This window comes from Rissa tridactyla, chromosome 8, assembly GCF_028500815.1.
Source record: "Rissa tridactyla isolate bRisTri1 chromosome 8, bRisTri1.patW.cur.20221130, whole genome shotgun sequence".
NCBI classification, from domain to species: domain Eukaryota; kingdom Metazoa; phylum Chordata; class Aves; order Charadriiformes; family Laridae; genus Rissa; species Rissa tridactyla.
In genome coordinates this window covers 30,227,305-30,250,240 of record NC_071473.1, presented here as the reverse complement: position 1 = coordinate 30,250,240, position 22,936 = coordinate 30,227,305, and the positions used below count along the sequence as shown (strand labels likewise).

General features: G+C 40.7%; 1 protein-coding gene across 1 annotated transcript in view; it reads right to left on the bottom strand.

The window, feature by feature from the left end:
• Positions 1–22,936, bottom strand: part of CRB1 (crumbs cell polarity complex component 1) — a 110,077-nt gene that overhangs the window by 60,830 nt on the left and 26,311 nt on the right. Inside the window, exons 3-6 of the mRNA XM_054211864.1 lie at positions 14,035–14,619; positions 7,888–8,083; positions 4,310–4,449; positions 2,932–3,114 (exon numbers count right to left, since the gene is read on the bottom strand). Coding sequence (XP_054067839.1) covers positions 2,932–3,114; positions 4,310–4,449; positions 7,888–8,083; positions 14,035–14,619 — 1,104 coding nt within the window. The remainder of the gene's footprint in view (positions 1–2,931; positions 3,115–4,309; positions 4,450–7,887; positions 8,084–14,034; positions 14,620–22,936) is intronic.

The following is a 22,936-nucleotide window of genomic DNA, read 5'->3' as shown; positions in this document are numbered from 1 at the left end:
TTCTCCCATCTGGGAGGGGCCACATTTTATCCTGACATAGGCATGTGTTTAGGCTCCATTATCTCCTGCCCTTGCAGCTAAAAAGTGTAGTCCAAAAGGTAGATACTCTCAGCTTTTCAGTTGGATTGCAGTAATTTTTTTGCAATCTTATCCAGTGCGTTCAAAGATGTCACTTTATGCTTGTTACAAAATTGTCAACTGTCCTCAATTTAATGACATCTTTCCATTGATTTCAGTGGCTTTTGGATCAGGCCCCTGCAATGCAGGGTATGTGGATTATTATTTCTTCATATTACCCTGAACAGTGAAGTATGATTATAATGTTCTGCAAGTGCTTTACTGAGGAAAGAGGCATAATAAAATACTGAATGTAGTTAATGTGATTAATTAAAGAAAATCTTTGTCCTGTTTCAATAGGAATCTGAGGCTTTATACCTAAAGCATATACAACTATTCAGGTGTTAAGGCTGGAAGAATTACTGACCTACAGCTGCAGAAATGTAGGACTTTGGCTGTCAATGAGATGTACTGATACTCAGAAGAAAGGATGTGACCTTTTTCCCAGCTGACTGTTAGTTCATATACACTAGATAAGCGCCCAGTGATCCTGATCAGGGATTGATCTGCTACCTTGAATCATACTACTGCTGTCAACTCTAATCCTAAATCTTCCTTAATTCCCGTTAAAACATATGATTTATTTATTATTAATTTGGCTGTAAATGGAGAAATTACTTGTTACCATCAGAAGTGAATGTTTCCGTTCCACGTTATAGGCTTTTGTCAACACTTCCGACATACAAGGAGGTTGAGGCTCATTTTGAGCATTTTCCATTTCCAAATTACCTGAAGGATGGAGAAGGGCTGGAGAGAAATGTGCAGTGTTACTGGGAGGACGGGGGACATTGGCTGCGTTGTACTAAGGGCTGCTAGAACAAAGCCCGGGAGCCCAGGATGCTAAGTGCCACCTAGAGCGATCCTCCTGTCTTCTGTACAAACACGTACATTGCTTGACTAGATTGTATCTCACACAGGCTAGCAAGTAAAGAGTTTAAAATTTAGGCCCTGCTGAAAAACAGAGGCAGGAGAGGAGGTGACAAGAGCAGCAAGACTAACCTTGTTTTGCCGTTACTTTGCAGCATGTTACGAAATGACATTTCACATGCAGCTTTTACAGCCATCCCTGTTAAAGATTACGTTCTTCCTGCCTCCAGCTGTCTGGACACACTGTTTGGTAAGAATAACTATTTTGGTTTTTTTCTAATGAAAGTTATACATAGCGTCCAACAGATACACGGGTAACTAAACTTACATAAGGTTTTAAAAAATGTAATGTTATTTGCATATAAAGTAGCAGAAATTTCAGAGTTTCCAAGACTTTTCTCAGTCTTGCTTTGGAGAGTCCTGCATTGTGATTTAGGAGCTTACTTATTGAAAAAAGAAAAATGTTGTTTAAGATTGATATATTTAAATAGATTCTGACACTCTTTTTCCAGACCAGTTGGAGCCTGTCTACATGGGTCCACTGACTCCCTGGGGAGTAAAAGAGTCCATGCAAATGAAACCAGCAGAATCACAACCCAAACTGGGCAAACAAGCCAGGTGAAGGCAATTGATATGAAAGTGGGACAATAAAGGATGATAATTAAACAAGGAAACACCTTCTGGGTTGCCTAACAAAGCACAGGAGTTTTTAAATCAGGGCAAGAGGGGAGGAAAAGCAACCTGAGAGTTGGATATCACTGGAAGGAAGAGAAAGAAGGGGTGTGTGAGGAGGTAAGGGTGCTTAGGACAGCCTGGGGGATATTGCAAGCTTTAGTAGAGCCCTCAGATTATACTCTCTTAGACAAAACAAAAGTACAACAGCAACACTTAGTGACAGGATAGGGAAGGACGGTTAAGGGGAAGGGATGGAACAAAAGCAAGCAGGTCTCAATGCCACTTTAAAGAGAAATAAAATGGGAATTCAGAGTGGTATCTGTGCTTTTGGTACCCTTTTGTATCTTCTATGTTGGAGATGTCAGTCATGCAACCCACTGGGGGACACAGGAATGTTTGTAAGCCTCTCAGTAGATGAGTGAAATGAGAAACTGAAGACTGGTTAAATTAATCTATCTATACGTGTTTTTTTCCTTCAGATGGAAAAAGGGAATGGAGTGACAGAAAAATACTGTGAACCCAGAAGTGTACAATCCAAACCCAACTTGTTTGTGGCTGTGCTAAATAGCGTAGGTTGTGTTACATGCAAATCTCAACACATCTTCTTTCTTAGGATTATGGGTACCTGTAACTTCAATAGGTTTTTTTTCCCTTAAGAACACAGCTATGCACACAACTTCAAATCATTTTTCATTCACGCTATAGAATATCACAACGCACTACATCATTGCCAAATTTATACAAAATGTTGCCTTGTGCTCCGATGAGAAGTGTTCCTGCCAGTCCCCAGTGCTGCTATACGGAATTACATGGGGACAGAAACACAGAAAGCTTGAGAGTTTTGCTTCATGGTTGTTTTATGAAAATACTCTCTTATTTATTATTCATTGTTTTCGTTCATGTGATATAATACCTGTGCACAGTGAAATTCAAACTCGTGATAGAACACCGGTTCACTGAAGTTTACGGCATAATTCAAGCAAAGGGGGTTATGAGTGATGGACCTTTGCAGCCAAGATGGTGGAAGTGACCGGGTCTCTCTGGGCTGCCTCAGGGGCTGTGCTCGGAACCTGCTGCTCTTTTCCTACCTCCACAACTTATGCAGCCAACCCCCTTTATTCCATACAATGTGTGTATGGTGACCACCAGAGGGACCCTTTGCACTATGGCACCTTAAAACACATGACATTTTAAAGTTTTATTTACAGCCAGGCCTAAACAACGGGATATTGCAGTGCATCATTTCCTAAGCTTTCACCAAAGGATCCTTACCGGTAAAGCCTGGCTTGCAGCTACAGATATAGCCCTCGGCCTTGTCGTAGCTGAAGGTCGGTGGCAGGCCTGGCACGCTCCCATAGCGGCTGGCCCAGGATCGCTCCACGCAGTCACCCCCAGAGAGGCAGGGGCTGCTGCTGCACTCCCCGATGTCCTCCTCGCAGCGGGAACCCGCATAGCCTGCGGAGAGCCGTGAGGAGAAGGCGTGTAATTGGTGTGCTACTCGCTCATTCCAGAGCTGAAAATATTATTACGAATTCTAGGTGCACTTGGTTTCGGACTCCGTCGTGTGCTAAAAGATTTCCTCTGCTTCTTGAAGGTCTGAAGGTTTCCCTGCAGCTTTCTGTCAGGGTTCTGCAGCAGGACGTTGCTCAGCTAGCTGAGCTTTGCCGTGCTCTACAGGCTTTGGGACTGTTTAGGAAGTAAGGTGGAGTTCTCTGCGGGTAACAAGGTGCTGCACTGTGGTGTACATACGCTCTCAGGCTGTGTCTTTTGCATCACCTCCCCGTGACAGAGGAGGGCAGGGAGTATAAATTGTTTTGTTGTTTGTAAAGTGCTTTATCTGGAGTTTAAAATGCCACAAAGCTCCCCAATTTCTGGAAAATGCTAAGGGTTCTGCCCAATTTTTCCATTTCTAATGTATCAAGAACCATGTAGTCCAACGTGGCATTTACTCCTCACACTGCACCATGCTCCTGCATCCTCAGTAAGAGCACAAACGTTAAACTTTCGAGAGAGACTTCTTGTACATGGTCGGCATGCTGAGAGCTTCACAGAGTCTCTCAGAAGCGCAGGGTTTGTGTCCCCACTGCGGGTGTGGGAGCCTTTTCGCAAATGGCTGGATATGCAAGTGTCGCTGGTAGGGGAGAACACAGCCCAGCGTGTTTCACACTACACTGCAGAAGAATTTGCACTGGTGATATGAAGGAGACCAATTTTCCAACATGACAGCTTAATTTTATTCACAAACAGACATTTTGCATTGAAAAGTAAGTTTGTGGAATGGTTTAAAGGTCCTGTTAATGAAGACTAAAAACGGGTCGGCCACAGCAGTGATTCATGTATCGTATGGGTTGAAGGATTAAGCAACTGGGAGATGGACCCCCAACTTTGGCTTATCTCCTGTCTTGACTCCACAATACTGGTACTTTTGTTTTTTTGCCCGCTTCTGTGGTGCAGGGAGATCAATCCTTAGCTTGAAGGAGAGCAACTTACCTATAGGGCTCTGACTCACGATAAGTGAAGCCCATCTGAACATAAGCCCATAGAGTATTTTTAAGGTCATGTAGCTTCAACCTTTTATTGTATCAGCAAACAAATGAGGACATCTCTACTACACAAGGAAAGAGTGTTTATAGGAGAACTGAGAGCTTACCTGGCCAGCAGTGGCATGTGTAATTGTCAGCGTTGTCCTCGCAAGTGCCGTTATTGTAGCATGGTTGTGACCAGCATAAGGGCGTTAGGGTCTCGCAGTGTATGCCCATAAATCCAGTACCAGTACAGTTGCAGCTGTACCTGCAACACAGAATGCAATGTTCACTCTAGCTGGAAGTCAAGAGACCTGGGCTTCGTTCCCAAACCCGTGCAGGCTTCTTGTGCAGCCTTGGCTAGCAGCTTGCACAGTTGAGTGCAGGCTCAAGACCACCATCTGGTGCTCTAGGAGAAACTGCAGAAACTGGGAACCGACAATGAGCTTTTTCCTGAAATATGTGGTTTTGTCTGGGGGAAAAAGCCTGCTTGTGAATTCAAATTGGTTTTGGCAGATAATTTCTTCTAAGAATTATTGATTATTTTTTTTCCTTTTTTTAATTTTGAGGGAAAACAGTTTCTGGCATTTCCAATGCAATTTGTGTAGGCTTAAAATCAGTCACAAAAGGAAAAGGTGGGAGGCAGTAAGTGTGTTAGTATCCCTTTCTCTTGGACTGGTAGAAATTGAATTGGCAAAAAACATAAGGCAATTTCTTTTCCTCAACTAAATGATATTTTCTCTTTGATGAAAACCAGTATTTTATTGTTAGGTTAGGAAAAAAATGTCAATTGCTTGCATGGTTCCAATATTAACAGTAATACAAGCTTCCTTTTGATATCAATGTTACTATTATGGGTTTAGAAGTAAACAAACTAGTATATATAAAAGAACAATGTGCAGGTAATCATTAATGTCTGGGGGTTTTGCTTGTGTTCTTTTTTCAGGTGAGAAAATTATTATAAAATAGGTAACTCCCAGGCTTAGATCATAAGGCATAAGGTCACCTTTTACATGTCATAAGAAAAGGCAGGCCTTTGCAAGATAACTGTGTTAAATGTGTATGCTTGGATGATCTTTGTCTAATAATAATTATCAGAAACAAAAATTTATTCTTATATTGTTTTATTTTACACTAAAATGATACAGTGGCTTTTGTGTGACTAAAATCACTGGGAACCTTGCTGAACAAGATAAGTATACTTATTTGATAATTTCTGTGCTTAATATCTAAGTCTTAGAGTAAATACATGCACAGAAAGTGGAATTTTTGAACCTAAAGGAACATCAGAGAACAACTGGCTCCTGTAGTCTAACAGACCAAAAAGCGTAAACTTTTTACTACATTATTTAAGCGTACATAAGCAGAAACTTCTGGCAGGCCAGTTTATTACTAGTGTATGGATTATACTTAAATCAAAATCAGAGATGACTTAGACCAGGTGGCATTTGAATTTGGAATATAAAAAGTAATGAGGAAGATGTGAATCAGAAAAATAATTTTCATTCCAAGGTATGTCTCAAAACAGAAGTCTTTCTTCTGCTGTATTTTTCACACATTTCCTCCATGTGCCTTCAGTTTGGTGCTGTTCAGCTTTGTGGTGGAAGACTCTTTTCTGCCTTAGCCCATGCTTCTTTTTTCCTTCAGTCCAGAATTATGGAGCAGTGAGGAATATTCACAACTCTCTGCTTAATGTGAAGCCCCACCTGTGTGCCTTTTTTCTCAGGTATCTTTAAGTGTTTGACATTGCTGTCGACCTTCAGGGACTCTGGAGGGTGCCCCGCTTGTGGGCAGGCTGTGACTGCGCAGGCAGATGCCTTTTTCTTTTAAGAGTCATACTCTTAGACACTCTACCTAACGTATTTTTTGGGCTTCTTGTTTGATGTTCTCACAATATGCAGAAAGCAGTATGTGCAGCTGTTCTTTCCTATGCAATCAAAAGAGCATTGAAGGTCCTGGGAATATTTCCTATGGAAAAAAGGCTTGGAGCACGCAGAGGCGTCCTCTGTGCCTGCACACAACAGGTTTTGTCGGTCCAATTAAAGCACCTCTGTAAACTGTTGGATTTAAATAAGAAATGTGCAATAATGTGCAACTGGTTTTTTTTTTTAAAAGACCAGGTTCTACTTTGTTGCATTCATGAAACCTCACTGGAAGGATCAGTCTGAAACTTGAGAGAGAGTTTTGTTCGGTGTTTGTATTTACGGCTTTAAATGCTGAATCTGTTGCCTTGCACATTTCTGTGAGAGCTGGTGGCACACACAAAAGCCTCAGCTGTACTGTGGCATTAGTCAGAGAAGAAAAACTACTGTTTAAAGACTACAGTTCTTCATTTAACCCAGAAAAATACACAAAAGGAAGGAAATTACTAGACACCCTTCTGTTTTGAATTGCTTTGTTGTCTGACTCTTTTCATCATGTAACAAATGTGGAAAAAGGCCCAATCATTCTCCAGATATCCTGCGGTATTACAAGCCAATTAAAATTGCTCTTACATGTACCTCAGCTTTAAAAGCTAGGAGAAAAATGAGTAGGATTAAGTCTGGCCTGAATGAGCATCCCGGTTGCTCACCTCTCGCGTGTATCCTCAAAAGGCTTGCAGGTTTCTAGGTGTCTCTGCTGCGAAGTCGTCAGGTGCGAGGTGACCTCCCTCGCCCTGCTGCCGTGCTTTAGCTACGCTGGAAAATAGTAAATTGCTTTGTCCTGTTCAGAGTCACTTGGCCCTGCTGAAAAGGAGCTCCACGAGGTTGGTGCCATGTCTCCACACTGTGCAAAAGCTCATTCCCAGAAGATGATCTCTCTCCCCCTCTCATTCAAGGCAAGCAGGCTTTTTGCTGGCATGACTTTGGGACTGATTTTTTTGGGGCACTAAAATCTTCAAAACTGCTTTCTAAAAATTGGAAAATGCACAATAGAGGACAAACCTTCTGCTGGTGAGAGGAGTGCCTGCATGAATACACTTATGAACTTTCAAACTGAGCTTATACACTTATTTTCAGTTTGGGAATCTCCAGCTGAGTATGCAAAGCCAGTATCAGTGAATGAATGCCAGAGCTCTGGCTGCCTGGGCTGCACTAGGACCTCTGTGCGGGGCTATTAACAGTAGGTGCAGAAGCTCACTTTTCTGTTGCCTTGTATTCTCTTCATTTTTTTTCTTTGTCCATGGACTGCAGATTATTTTGACTAAGGAGCTGTTGTCCTGTATGCCTGTAAAGTTCCTGACACATTTCCTAATGATATCTATTACCGTGGTTACCATTATTACAGTTTTCCTCTGCCTCCCTTATTCTAATACTTCTGTCTGTCGGTGTGGGTAGCTGCAGTTGGCAAATTCCATTTTATACGCGCTCACAACTCTCTTGGAAACTAAATTTTGATGAGTGTTAGAAACAGAATTCATGTCTAAATGATAATCCTCAGGGACAGACAAATAACGTGTAAATATTTAAAGTACAGATGTGAAAAATGTACTACTTTGTCACTCTTTGCCCTAAATATTTTGTTGTCCTATTGGCTCGGACATCAGACTTGCATTCTGTAATCCTTTTCAAATTTAAACTGAAATCAGCACAGCATCAAGGAGTGAAATCCACAGTCTGAAATGAAATCAGCTACCTGGCAGAGCGGGCTCTCATAGCATTCCTGTCTGCAAACAGAGGAGCTAATAGCACCTCACACTACCATTGCCCGGCTGCAGAAGACGTACCCATTGGCATGGTCCATGCACTGTCCCCTGTTGAGACACGGCTGGCTGACGCACTCATCGATGTTGGTTTCACAGAGATCCCCGAGGAAGCCGGGGGCGCAGGAGCAGGCGAAGCTCCCCAGGGAATCGCGGCAGGTTGCGCCATTCAGGCACGGCTGTGACAAGCACTCATCGATTTCCAGCTCACAGTTTGTACCTTCCAAAGCAAAGAAAACAAGCAAACCCCAAACTTAGGAGACAGTTAGTTTTGGAGATCTGAGCAAAGACTGTTTTCAGTACAACAGTCATATAATCTTTTTTTTTTTTTAAGCAATTGCCTAATTTCAAAAGGAATTTCCTCCTCAATGTGCATTGCTAGACTATTTTTTTCAAGGCTTTGGAGAATTTGTAAAATAACAGACCAGCTGTTATTCACAGGAACAGGCAGAATAACAATTTTTTTTATGTTAGCTTGAACATCAAACCAGAATGAACTAATTTTGGCAGATTATTCAACCCATGCTACTATCCTATTTGTATAGTACAGAAGTGAGTAGTAATTCAATGACCTCAGAAGAGTCCATTTAAAGCTGCATGTTTAATTGCAGCTTCATTTGGAAGCTGTCTGTTCAGCTGTGTTTTATTTGTTAATTTTTTTTAAGATTTAGTCATGTGTAAATAAATCAGTCTGTGATGCCGTGTTTGCAACAGGTCAGAATCTTGGAGCTGCTCTTCAGAGATAATTGATGGAACTAAATCAATTCTAATATTAGTTTGCAGCTATTTATGATAGTTGGCAGGTTAAATATACACTCCTAATCTCTATCACAATCCAGGAAACACTAAGAACATTTCATAATTTCATAATTAATTTCATAAATAATCAAAGCAGGTCCTGCTTTATTTCAGGGTTTTGTATGCTTATGCACTTATTTAGTATTTTGAGTAACAGAGCAATATGCTTTTTTTTAAATAACCTTCACCTGCCAAGTCAATTTGTTTTAACAGCTACAGTACCAGCCACAAAACAGATGCAAAATGGCAAATTATAATGAAGAAACTACTCTTAAGTGGGCTTCCCTATCTTTTATTTGGCTTACCAAAGTAGCAGCAGTATTGTAAATAGTTTTCAGGGGAATTTCCTACTTTGAAGAGAATCTGCAGCCCTGAGAATGGGCTCCATTTTTTTGGAGAAGGAAAGTTTTCCGTACAAGAAGATGGGGCAGGCTTTCAAAAGATGGGAACAGGCACATTTTGATGATGGGTATCTTCTCAGCAATTTATTTAGGAGCTCACTTCTAATTCTTTCTTTATGCTGTGTCCTGCTGTGAAATTTTTACATTCTAACTCAGAACATCTTTCTCAAAACACTGAGATTGCTAATATCTAGCACTATTACTTGATTATTAATTTATCTTGACTCTTTTGAATGTAGCGTCTTTGTTTAAAACATAAAATAATTTTTAAAAATCCGTATTATGGATAAATACCTGGAAATATATTAAAATACCCAAACAGAATTTGAGGAGGTTAACTCATAACTATTTTTCATTGCATTTAAGCATTAAAGTCCAAGTTCATTCCAGCAGTTAAGAAATATTACTGCTGTAATTTTCACGAATATATTTTTATAGTTCCTTGAGACCACGTATAGAACACTGGGTGGGTGAAGTCACCGGTCCCGTGCCTCCAGTTTAAGGTTGACTGGTCAGCTAGCCACTACTTTCAGCGGGAGCCTGCCACGAGACCCGAGCACAGGAACACTCTCTTATGGCTTTATGGTAATGTACATTACATCCAGATATAGTGAGCAATCCCTCTGTGGTCATTGCCCTGTGAATTCGCTGTAATTGTAAACAATGTGTTTGCAGAAGTATGTCTAGTGACCGTAAATCTGCCAGAGCTTGTTAACAGCTTACTGCGAACACTAAAAATCATGTGACAAAACAAGCCCTGTTCAACAGTTCAGCCAAATTTAAAACTACAGGCCTGAAAACAGCCTGACGATTAACATGAGAACATAGCGTCGTTGTTTTGGTTCATGTCTTTAATCTATCAAGCCCAGTAACCTGCCTTCGGCAATGTTGCCTCAAAAGAAAACTTCTCTTTGTACAATGCATCCAGCCGATGCGATATGCCACGCAAACGGGGGGAATTCCTTCCTAGCCTCTCCTGAATCTGCTGTCAGGCTTTCTTATATGTGAAGAGGAGAGATGAAAAGATTAGATCTGCATTTGCACCTCAGTCTAACATTCTGTCATAAATATGCTGTATGCCAAATATCATATGCCAGAAAGGAGGGGGAAAAAAACAAAAGCACCAACGAGCCCTGCCACAGTTATTGCACGGGGCTACAGCATCAAGAGCAAAGGTGTCCTGTCCTAGACCGGGCAGAGTGTCAACAGACACCAAACCACACAAGTGGTTTGAATTGAGAGACCGAGAAGGTGGATATAAATGATATTTATAACTTTTGCAGTGTCTTTGAAGAACTAAGATTATTTCTTATACTGCTTGCTTTTCAAACAAGTGCTACTGTGCACTGCTTTGTACAGCCCCAGTCAATAAAAAGTAACGCAGGCAAGGATGAAAGAGATACAGCCAACATTTTCAGACTTGCCTGCCTACAGATATATTGTAAAGTCACCTTTTGGTCAAAGATGCTAGAGTTTTGCAGGCTCAGTGTAGTTCCAGGTGGACCTGCGTTCTCTTAGTATGTCTGGAAATTGGTATCCAGGTCACTCCTGCTCTCCCACACTGTAGTGCTGTGCTCGGGCACAGCAGGTACAGAGGACTGTCCCCAAATTCCTCAGTCTGTACATAGTAATCTTAAATGTCATTATCTGGGCGAGAGAGTGACAGATAGCTATTTTCCAGGCATCAGCTTTGAAATGGCAGGGAGAGAGCTCATAAAAAAATCAGGCAGAGGGAAGGAAGAGTTCAGTTTCTTGGGGCAAGGCTTGTCCTTTTTGTGCACAGGTCTATATGAACCAGCAGTTACCTGCGTGCACGCACAGACCTAAGCTGTTATGGGTCTTGCAACACTGCACTCACCAGGCACACTCAGAGGGCAGTGGGGCTAAATCCAATCAAGTGTTTTCGTGCCGGGCACTTACGAACTGTGACAAGCACTCTCTGGATGTTTGTGCCCTCTGCTAATCTTTATTTTGAAAACCATTTGAAATGTGGTCAGTACTACAGAGCTCCTCTCACATAGCAGTCTTGCAGTTTGGAGTCTCAGCATCAAGCTGATAACCGGGGCGTGAGGCAGGGAGCGTTGTCTGAAACTTGAAAGCTGGAGAAGGAAATAGACTTTCTTTCCACTGTGTTGGCAATTGCTGTTGGATGGACAATGCTGTTTGCTATTGATATCCACAATGATGCTGCCACAAGCTCGTTGGGAAGTGAGATCTCTCCTTGAGGTACTTCATCCCATGGTAGAAGCTGGAGGGCCTCTGTGTGCCTTTGATTGCTTAAGACTTACAATGCATCTATGCTACATATTTGCATGGGTACATATTATTGATAAGAATATTGCATGAGAACTTAAAGATCCATCAGGAATAATTTCTTCACGTTGCACAGAGTTCAGCTGTGGTTACACCATAGTAAAAGGTAAGGCACCAAGGATTAACCTAGTCCATTGTACCTATCGTGTCTGTCACTGAAACACTTTCTCCTGCTCTTGTCTTGGGCTAAGACTGGGGTTTGGAACCGCCATGCACCCCTGATCACGCTAAAAAGTTCACTGGCAATGGAGGACTGGCTTCAGCTGTGTCTAGCGAGGTAATTAACATACCTAGCTGTGGGTAATAACAGGCTCTTACACCATGCTCTGTTGGGGTGAATTAAAAGCAAGTGCAATTAGTGCAATGGAGGAAAAAATGCATTTGATTAAGGTAGCCAGCAAAACTTCAACAAACCAATTGAGCTTCGTTATTTAGCAGCTGTGTGACATGTGTCTTGTAAATAATTTCACACATGCAGAGCATTATCATAGAAACTGCAGATTTCATGCTAAATTTTCCAGTCTTTGGCTCTTTGTGCGTTCTAACCTCTTCCATTTGTGTAAGAATTATGTGTGACATTTCTCAGCTATTTTAAGAAGTGCTGCAGCATACCAATCATACAAAATAGCAGTCATAGTCCATGAAACAAGTAGCAACCACAGCCAGTAACTCAAGCATTTGGTTAACATTACTGCTGTAAATTTACTGTATGTTCTCTACCTACATATCAAGAGATATAACCTTCTTTAACATCTTAGGGAAATGAGATGAGGCTGGATGACTTCCCACAGTAATTCATGGTGTCAGGCCAGGATAATAATGGTTGGCAAGATCCCCTGACAGAGTAAATGAGGGTTTTTATTACCAGCGGGGACACCTCAGAGCTTTCATCCAGTAATCCCTCTGGCTTGTGCATTTAGCACAACTCACAGCAAGATGCAGAAAACAACAACAAAGAATGCTTCTGATAAATCATTTTGTTAAGTAGCCTTTAAAAACTGGTGTTTTACTGCTGAAGGAGCAGTCTGCTACTCCCCTATAGAATTATTATGATTAGTCTCTTTGCTGCTGGAAACTGCGTCGGAGTTGTATGTCAAAACACTGCAGCCTCTTCTGCATTGTATTTTAGACCTCTTCTCCTTCCTTTTCTCCTCATTTCTTAACCCTGCTTGTACTGAGTGCGGAGCACTTGCCATTGCTTGATTTTCAGTGAGAGCAGAGAGCGTCTGCCTGGGAAACAGCAGAATTTCCTGATGAAAGTGGAGAGACTCCAGCAGAGCGAGTTTCCTCCAGCAGTTTGTGTTGATCTAAATCTTCGTTTCTTTTTGTTTGGGCTTTACTATTTTACTATGTTTTCTCTCTCCTTGCCTCTAAGGTATATGTTCTGTCTCTTTCAAACCGAGTTCCCGGCCTGTGGATCCAGGCCTGGACCCCACTAACAGTGCCAGTTAAACAAATACAGTTTCCTGAATACAACGGGAGGTCTGGGCTGAGTCTGATCATTGCAGAGTAACCATGCTGGTTGTTAATAGGTTTTTCCTTCCTTCTGCTCTTCGGCTTTCCCCTGGTTGTGTAGTTTTCTCCTTGGCTGGCCTGGGCTCAGACACCCGCTGGCAGCAGCAGGGTGGCAGGAAGGTAACAAGCTTCCTTCAAATAACACTCTCTGTGCTCACGAGGGATATTAACCGAGGGCTGGCTTCCAACGAGTGCTGTGTCAGACACGGGAAAGCTGCTTTTTACCTCTGACTTCCCCTTTTGCATGGGGATTTGGGGATGGAGCTGTAAACCACATCGCTTATTTCTTATTCATTTGAATCACTTGAAGCAATAGGTATTTTTTCCCCCCTATTGCAGCAGGACTCTTTTTTTTTTTTTTTTCCTTTTTTCCCTGTTTTTTTTTTTTTCTCTGTGCTTACCTGACTGGTAATCTATCACTAAAATGCCTCCCCTTTCCTCTTTTTAATGATGCAGTGTGCTACCTCTTGCAGTCCTACCCCTGAACCCAGCTTTGTAATTTGAAGGGAGCTGTCTCCCGCAAGGGTTATATGCTCTCCAGTAGAGGAAGCAGGTGAGAAAAATCATACCTATACCTTAAAAATGGAGCTACATAAAATGGGATTAGCAAAAAACAGGCAGTTTGGGAACCCAATAATACTTTTCTTTCTATTTAACTTACATAATGTTCTAGTTGCAAATGAGTCCTTTGTTTCTGTGAAGGTCAGAGGAGAGAAAGTTATTGTGAAATGTTGAGGTTTAACAGTACTGTTTGTTGTGATTAGCAAACCAAGGAAGTCTAATTAGATCTAATTTTTAACCCTGTCAAACATAGGTTTTGTCTGAGGACCAAAAACTATGTATAGCACTCTGAGGACAAGCATTTTCAGAATGTTTCTTTTAAAAGGGAATTTAACGTAGCCCTGTGGTGTAGCTCAGTGTTCACAAAACTGCTCTGGAGTTTTTGGTAAATGTGAGCTTTCTTCAGTCCTTCACAGTGATAAGGTAACCCATAATGCACCAACAGCCGCTGTTGCCAGAGCTGAAGGCAAGGTGGTAATACAGATACGACTAAATAAGTGTGTGGGTGGGGGAGTTGAACTTGGAACATGAATTACGATGGTTCTCCAGGATGCAAAGAAAAAGTTGTTTTAATAGTGCTTACCTGTGTATCCAAGTGGACAGATGCAGTTATACTGTCCTATCTGGTTGAGACATGTTGCCCCATTCAGGCACGGATCTGACACACATTCATTCACCTCCAGGTCACAGTGCTTGCCTTGGTAGCCTGGGACGCAGTAGCAGGAGTATTCATCAACCCCATCCCTGCACACCGCTCCGTTGTGACATGGTTCGGAAATGCATTCATCAAAATCCATTTCACAGAGTGTACCTGTGTATCCTGCGCTACAAAGGCAGGTGGGCCCAGCCAGGCCACTTTGGCAGGTTCCTCCATGCTCACACGGGTTTGTGTCACACACGCTGACAGCTATTTCACAGTTAGGCCCATTATACCCAGCAGGGCACTCGCAAGTAAAGCTGAGGTTTCCAGCAGAGCTTAAACAGGTAGCATTTTGAAGACAAGGGCTTGAGGAGCAGGGATCAGCAGTTTTATTACAGAGCTCCTCCACGCTGTCCACTGATGCGTCCACACAACAGCAAATATCGCCTTTACAACCAGCAACGCATGTAGAGTTCTTTTGGCAAGAGTTTGACAGGCACCTGGAATCATTCCTCGTGCAAAGTGACTCTAGAAAGGAAAAAAATAAATCCTGAGGACTTCCACATCACTGGATGTAACCAAGAGCGAAAGAAGCGCAACTCTTAACACAACTGTGCTTCAAAACCAACACCTCCAATTGTTGGCAGTTGAGAAAAAAACAGGACTGGTAACCTTGTGACACATATTAGTAGACTAATAAATATAAAGTGAAAAGAATTATGAAAATATAAGTAGGTTGTAATTTCCTGTTCTTGTCTCTTCTGACAACCATAGCCTGGAGTGTGAGGACTGCTTAGCTATATTAACAGTGCACTTGCAACAATATTGGTGGTTGTCAACAGATATCCAACAATATGGAATGCATTTAGGTGTATTTAAGACAAATCTATTTTTTTAATGAGAAAAAGGAATTGAACCACCTCTTTTCAGCTCAATACAACTTTGTATTCTTTTGTGGTGGAAGCTTTTTGTATTAGAGTTCAACAAAGCTAAATGACTCAGGTGCAGTTATAGCCCAAGTAAGGTGTTCAAACCATCATGCACTTTGATTTTGATTTCCTGATGGTAAATAGTAATTGACAGCTGTACAGCATTTCCACCACAAAGAATCTCCCAAACACCTGAGATTCAAAATAGCCCTCGGAGATCCTTCCAGCCTCTGAGGCTGTAAGGACACTGTGAATACGGTGTAAACGTTTTCCTTACCCTCTAGGAACTCAGCTCCTGGCAGTAATTAAAGGCCACTTGGAGTTGCCTTGCTGCTGTAAAGACAGGCTGACAATAACAATAGCTACTTCCCAGTTCCCAATCAAGGAGGAGCGAGCTGTTACCAGCATTGTTCATAGCCCACAACTGAGAAACACTGATAGAGTTAAAGCAGTGAAAGTAGTGAAGGATGTTCTTTCTAGTAAAAGAAAACATGAATTTTGCCATGAAACTGTGTATATTTTTAAAATCATGACTGATTGTCTCCATCACAAAATAAATGGCCATATTCGGATAATCATGGCATACGCAATGCACGTATATACTGGCTGCCTTAAATTCAGTGATAGGCATACTAAGCAATAGCAGCAAGATGCTAAATACTGAGTGCCTGAGGTAGGTGTGTTCACCTGGCTGAATCCTCTGCAATTACAGCTTTGCTGCCAACAATGTCAAGTGAGCTAGGCTGAAGTTTGTGTATTCCTATCTGTGCTATAAGCAGGTCTCCCATGTGCAACACGGACACAGGTGAAGAGTGCAATGGGGTTCTGTTGATCACTAAATTAATCTCATAATATCACGTTTCTTCTGTCATGACTTGCCATTGTTTTTGTATGGGTCAGTGGAAACGGTGTTAATCATCAACACACATCCCGCGGCATTTGGGAATTTTGTTACTCGCATATAAACTAACTCAAGGCTGCGGAGATAGTAAGACCCAAAGGGGTGACTGCAAATGGGGTGTTTGCTCTAGCCGTCTAACTTGGTCTAAAGGTCAAGCTTTTGAATGCTGAGGAGAGGCAAGTGGAACAAATCCTGCCTCCAAATACTGTGCTAGTAAAATGAAACAATGACAGATCAAATCTCATAGGCAGTGATTAATGGAGAGAAGAAAGGCAAGTAGTTATTTACTGACATAAACGACCTAGAAGACAGGGACCACATAAATACCAACCTAAAAAGCCAAGTGCATGTATAGTATTTTGATTCTTACTGACCAAATTGGAAAATCTGATCTGGAGTATAATAAGAAGAGCTCTATCCAACTGATTTGCACCATGTTACAAGAAATCCTCTACTGTATAGTGAACATCTGAATACCATCAGACTTCTAACATGATTACAATGTTGACATTCCTCAAAATATGAGGGTAACACTGTAAAAAAATATTTTGCATATTGCTAGAGGAGAAAAAAATATTGTGTCACAGAAGGAGAAAAAAAGCAGTCATATCTTGGCCAAGAATCTATGAAATAAAGCTGAATGTTCCTTTTGGAGAGAAGGTGGTGATTCAGAAGGGAAAGACCAGTGGACTGGAGCATGAAAGTTGCATTAAATGATCTCTATGAGAGTGCTGTAAACATTCTGTTTTCATCTTTCAGTTTATACTTTTATTCTGAAGCCATGTTTGGAGACACGAAGGGTGCATGCGTTCTACAGCAGTTACTTGAAAATGAATGGGAGAACAGTGTATGTTTTCTGAAAGAGCATGTTGTGGATGAGCTGAACTTCTTGGAGAAATTCAGACCCTCTACCACCAGTCTCAAATTTTTTCCTGGTTCTTGGAACTGAGATTCAGGAGGGTGGACGCAATAGAGAAGGAGATGGGGCACTGAAAGAGAAGCAGCGTGTAGAGATGCTTATCAATAACTGGGACTAGACCAATGCTGATCATAAAGTCCTGGGACAGATCTCTGGCTGGCTGGGAAAGTGGAAAGACTAGGGCTGGTCACCTGAGGATAACAACCAACCAATGGGGATTGTCAGAGAATACAAACTGACTGAGGAGGATGCATTTTCATTATGTGTATTTTAGTATGTAATATAATTTAATCCAGTTTTTTTTTTCCCAGGAAGGGAAGGTGAAGGAAAAAAGCCTGAGAAGGCTTTACCAGCTTAGGAAAGACAATTTACATAGATATAACACTATGATAATAAATGGGGAGGTTGGAAAAGTTATCTATACTTCATTGTTGTGCCTTCTGACTTGAGGTGTACACAGGAGCAGCAGTGCCTCTGAGAATAAAAAGTACCAATCTGAATGAACCTGGTGCTCATAAGTAAGTACATTTACTGATTCAAATACCTAATTAATACTTGTCTGAACAAGTGGAATAGAGATTTATGTAGTAACATTGACAATAAGTGTGACGTCATGATTTAAAACAATCAGTGGTCTTAATGATTACATAGAAATAGTTTCTTGATTGTTTCTTTTGGGGTGTTGCACATATACGTAAAACCTGAGAAATGTTTTAGCTCATATGTACCAGAGATGCAGAGGAGCAATATCTAGAAAAGGTATGGTCTTTTCTTCCTAGAGATTATCTTTATTTAATGCAGGCTAAGATAGACCTGATTAAGAAAGCAAGCTAAACCTCGATTAGCACGAGGAGAACTGGAGCTTTACCTCCTGTTCTTTGAAGGAAAACAAGACAAAAATAGCACTTCTGATTTAGCCTGCCTTTAAAATGATTGTCCCCAAGCCTGTTAACACTCAGTTTTGCACTGGGAGCAGATATTTCGTCCTAATGTGGTGTCAGTTGTACTTCCTTCAGCTCATAGCTCTCACTGAATGCAAAATTCAAGACATTGGCCATAGTGTACTGACTTGCTCCACAGTCAGCAGTATCCCGGACCTTTCTCCTAAATACACTCTCGTGTATGTTCTGATGTCCCAGTTTACATTATTTTGTATATTACCTATGTGTTTCATTTATTTTCTTCGGCCTGGATAATACAGAGCTTACTGCAATCTATTAATTACAGTTAAAATGAGCAAAACTTCATTCCTTAGGAACTTTTGCATCCAACATTTTTCTTGGGATTGCACAACTTTAAAGAGCTTTCCCTTCAGTCTGTCTACCTAATTAAAATTCATTAAAAGTGCTTGTTTGAAGAAACATTGCAAATTTGAAGAAAGTAATTCTGATTAAGCTGTAATGTTATCTAACTGTTGTACTGTGTAAACTACAAGAGGTGAGGTCAATCATTCAAGTGCTTAAGTAGGACCACTGTGACATGAGAAGCAATTTGGTTAATTATTACTGCTTTTCCAGAGATAATTTGCATACAACAACTCCATTTGCTGTAATAACTGTGCGTGAGAGAAACTGAAGCGTTTGCCAGCCTGCAGTTCTGATACCAACATACTAGCTTTGAGCACTGCTTAAAAAGCTTCATAGCTCTCTGAGGCAGTAATAGCAGATGGAAAATGAGAGAAGAGGAAGGAAAGCCCTAAAAGCACAGTCTGTAGTGAAGGCAACCCATTTGTTTCCAAGGTGACACCACAATGGGAAAAACATGAAAATGGAAAACCTTTCCTGGACTTTTTAAACTAGTATCTTAATTTCAACTCCTCTGGCTTTTATAAATCAAATTTCTTACGCAAAAATTGCCAACAGACAATTCAGTAAATCCAATACTCCCTACAGGATGCTTTTGTCTGTTTTGTACTACAAGTTTACAGCAAAGCAATAAAGTTTTTGCTTGTTTTATCTTCATTCTAATGCACTGTGCCATGTTTTTTTATTATTTGCACAGTTCTTGAGGAACACGAGCTCTGAAGTTCTTAGCAGCGATGTAATTACTGTTGAGTTTTAGCTTACTTGTGAGTTAAAGGCTAGGATCAAGAGTTTTTGTTAGGGGTGCTATACAGTAGTTTTAAGCCAGCAGCAAAACTGCATCTCAAAAAGGTGATCATCAAAGGGTATGCAGTTATCATACTGTGGTTATCAAATGGTATGTAGTTCACCAGGACGTTCCCATGATTTTTTGAGAAAAGTCATGTTCCTAAATTATGTGAGTGCTTCAGAAAATCCTTGGATCCTGGATTGCTAGTTAGAACACCATTTTCCACTTATTTGAGATGAATTATTTACACTACCTCCTTTCCTGCCCCATGGAAACTCAGTTTCCCTGCTGCTCTGGAGTGATGAGGAAGGATGGATTTGGGAACCTATTGAGCTATCGAGAGCTATGTGGAAATGAGAGAGGAAGAAGATCATAGCATGTGGAAGCTGAACTCTGGTGTGGCAGAATATGGTGGTGTCTGATGCAAAGGCTGGCTCTGTCTGAGCTCATGGTTGAAGAATATTCTCTATTACATTTGCAGAAAGTGGGCAGAAATATGTCAGTGGTTTAGGGGGCTTGATATTTGGTAAGGCTGCAGAGGGATAACCTGGAAAGGCTTCATGTTCTAGCTTAGATGTACAGAGGAGTCGTTTTCATTCTTAAGCAATTAAGATCACTTTGGCACTGACTTGTTCTGACAGAGAGTCTTAAAATTTGTATGTAACATTAGGAAAATGGAAACAAAATGCTGATCACTTTGGATTTACACTGACTGACACTTGAGGTAATTATCAGTCTCTTTATAAACATTGATACATTAATCTAATTACGAAAGGAATTAGTGCCAAATATTTTACCCCATGGTTAAATCCGTTTGATGCAGATGAAATCTTTGGCGGTAAAATTCTTTGCAGTAAAGCTTGCCATCTACTGGCAAATCATCAGTACTACCAGAAACACGTCAATACCTGCAGCTTTTAAAGTTGGTGCAAACTATTAAGAAATAAGTAATAAGTAACAAGAAATATACAAAATGCTGAGAAAGAGCCAGTTTTTTCCTTTTCGATAAGCTTACTTAAATTCATTAAAGTGATGTTGTGAGTGTATAAATACTTGAGCTTATATAACTAATCAGCACTAAAAATGCATGATTTTGGTCTGGTAAAGGCTTCTTGCCAATCAGAAACCACCGAAGTGCTACAAAAGAATTTGGGTGTTGGAATTGCATGACAATGAGCATGGGAGGGCAAAATTAAATTAGTGGCAAAGTTAACATAAACAGGGCAGGAGTCTTGAGAGGGTCAAAGCAATTCAGCACACATCTTCTGACTCCTGATAAGGAAACCAGCGTGCCTCAGTAAAGCAGGTAATTTTGAAGAGCTCATCCTTATACCTTTCCTGAAAATTGGGTTGCGTTCTTTTGTTTGAATCAGAGAGCTAGAGAGTTCATGTGTGCTTTTCAAAATATTCTGTTACCTAAAGTAGATAAAATAAAAAGTAAAGTAAATTGATCCCCAATTCTGAGAACCTGATTAGTAATCTCAGCCATTCAAAGCCCACAAACAAAACCTGGCAAACCGTGCTAGGTTGCTTTTGGCAGACTTTCAGCAAAGACTTGTTATTTCCGGACACAACTCTCCCTACAAGTTGGTGAAGTATCATAATCAGCAGCAGAATTGAAAATCAAATTTCAATCACTGCTAATCTCATTGTTATGAACTGGAGTTCACTTGACTGTGGTCATGCCTGCACTTCGCTAATCATCTCATCATGCCTGGAGGCTGCTTGTAATTTGCAGTGCTATTCTTTAAATGTGCCTTCTTCCCCTGAAGGAGGACTCAGCTTCACAGAAGCTCTCAATACTAACAGTTTCAGGGTCTTTTACATATACGGTGGATATTTTCTGACCTTCTTAACAGAGACAGTCTATTTTCTAGGAAAAAAAAAATATCTATGAGAAGATAGAGAACTTCTTGATACCCGTATAGTCATCAACATTGATGAGTTTACTGTGCTTTGAAGAGAACTGCTTTCTTTTTTTCTTACTTTTTTTTTTTTAAAGAAAGAGTTATTACTTTACATGGTTGACTTAAAACTAGGAAGCTACACCAGCTAATGCAGATAAAGCAGTTCACAGCAAAAAAAGCACTTTTAATGAACTCGTACATTTTGGAAAGAAATGGATAGAAAAAAAACAATATTCTGGTCTATGAGTTTAGAAAAGAAATTTTAAAAATACTCCTAAGGAAAAACTGATCAAATTACAACAGCAAAAAAGAATGTGTTGGGTTTTTTTTAAGAAAACAGCTCAGAAAATGTGTGTTGGGTTGGGGTTTTTGTTGGTTTTAATTTGGTAAAATAATGTATATAATTGACATCTTGGTTGTGGTCACTCACTAGAAGGATGAAATTTCCTTGGGATAGAGGAAGGAACCAGTGCTTCACTTAGTGCTATTACTTCAATCTGTCTTCTGTTGACTCAACAACAGCATACAGCATTTGTTCACAACTGAAGGCTTACCTTATGATCAAATAAGCTCACTAAAGAAGTCATGGGATAACATGATGGTGGCAAGGGCTTATATAGCCCAGTGTCTGGAGTTAGAAACGAGAACCTTCAATGCTTGCGTTCATTTCTTGTTTAAAACTTGCCCCTGGGATTTTAAAACAAGTGTGTGAATCTGTGTCACTAAAATATCAAGCTTTGTGACTTTAGAGAGATCTTGAAATAATTAGCATTTAACTGGAAATGTATAAAATATTGCCCAAGGCATTTAGGGCTGCATTGAAGAGCGCTTGGCTTTGGTATATCTAGGAATATCTCAGTTTGTCTGCAGTGCACCATGACATAGAAAATACAGTTCATCACTATGACAATAACTTCCTTGCAAAGACAGCCTTAGAAAGTTGTGGGAGTGCATATATATTCAATCTTGATGTATCTTGAACAACTAGGGAAGAGATGAGCACAGCTGCATAATCGACAGTGACAGAGACTGGGATCAGATACCTTCACCATGGACTGAAAGGCAGAGATGCCGTTTGTGGATCAGCATTTGGCAGATGGGGAAGAAAAGGACATGAAACCATGCCGTTCTGGATGAAACAGAGCCAGGTAAGGGGCTATCTTAGCCCTCAAAATAGCTTTTTCCATTGTGATTCTCTGTGAATAGATAATTTCAGTTTTTCCACACAGTTCTGATTGCCAGACTAAAGTCTCAAACTTCATAAATATTGTTCTAACGCTATTTTACCCCCTCCCTGCCCGTCTCCCAGAACATTTGTCTACTGTCTTAATTATTTAATGCAATAAGCAGCTTGTAGTTACTGTGGCGGCATTTCTCCTTTGCAAGCTTCACCTGTGACGGAAGCAGCAGCCTCAGGACCTGACCTGTTCTATCCACAGCTGGAATTATTATTCAATCTGCTCAATGAAAAAGTGTACCTTGGGAAGGTATGAACAAACTTTTGCCAAGCAAGCAAGCACATGTCGTTGTGCCTACAAATATTGTGGTCATAAAGGGTTAATCCCGAATCTTTAACTTCAATCGTGTGTCCAAAACATCCTAGCATGTTGTTATAGAAACCACTTTCAGGCATTAAATCTTGGATCACAATTATTACCATAGTAACCACTACTGCACACAGGCAGGAAAGAAAAAAGGCAGTTACACAAATACTCCATTTCTATCAAAAAAGCCAATTTTGTTTTCAGGTACATTTGTACCCGCAAAACCAAGGAAAGTAAATGAACAACTTATTTTCTGAAGCAGAAGTATTGTATATTAGCATAAGAGTAACAAATGAATAGCATTAAAATCTTAAAGTGTTGTTTAGGAAACACATTAAGATTAAAGCTATCTGTGATTCAAATTACAGAACTGGTTATTAAATCAGTGTCTCGGTTTCACTGCTCTCCAAACATTTCTGCAAGCTCAGCCTAATTTTGTGCTGTCCCCCAAGAATGAAGGACATCACTGCTGTCATTTTCCTTCACTGTCTTTTTACCTTTGTGCCACCCCAGAGTTCCTTACCCTCTTCAGCAGCGCAGTCCTTACAGCCACG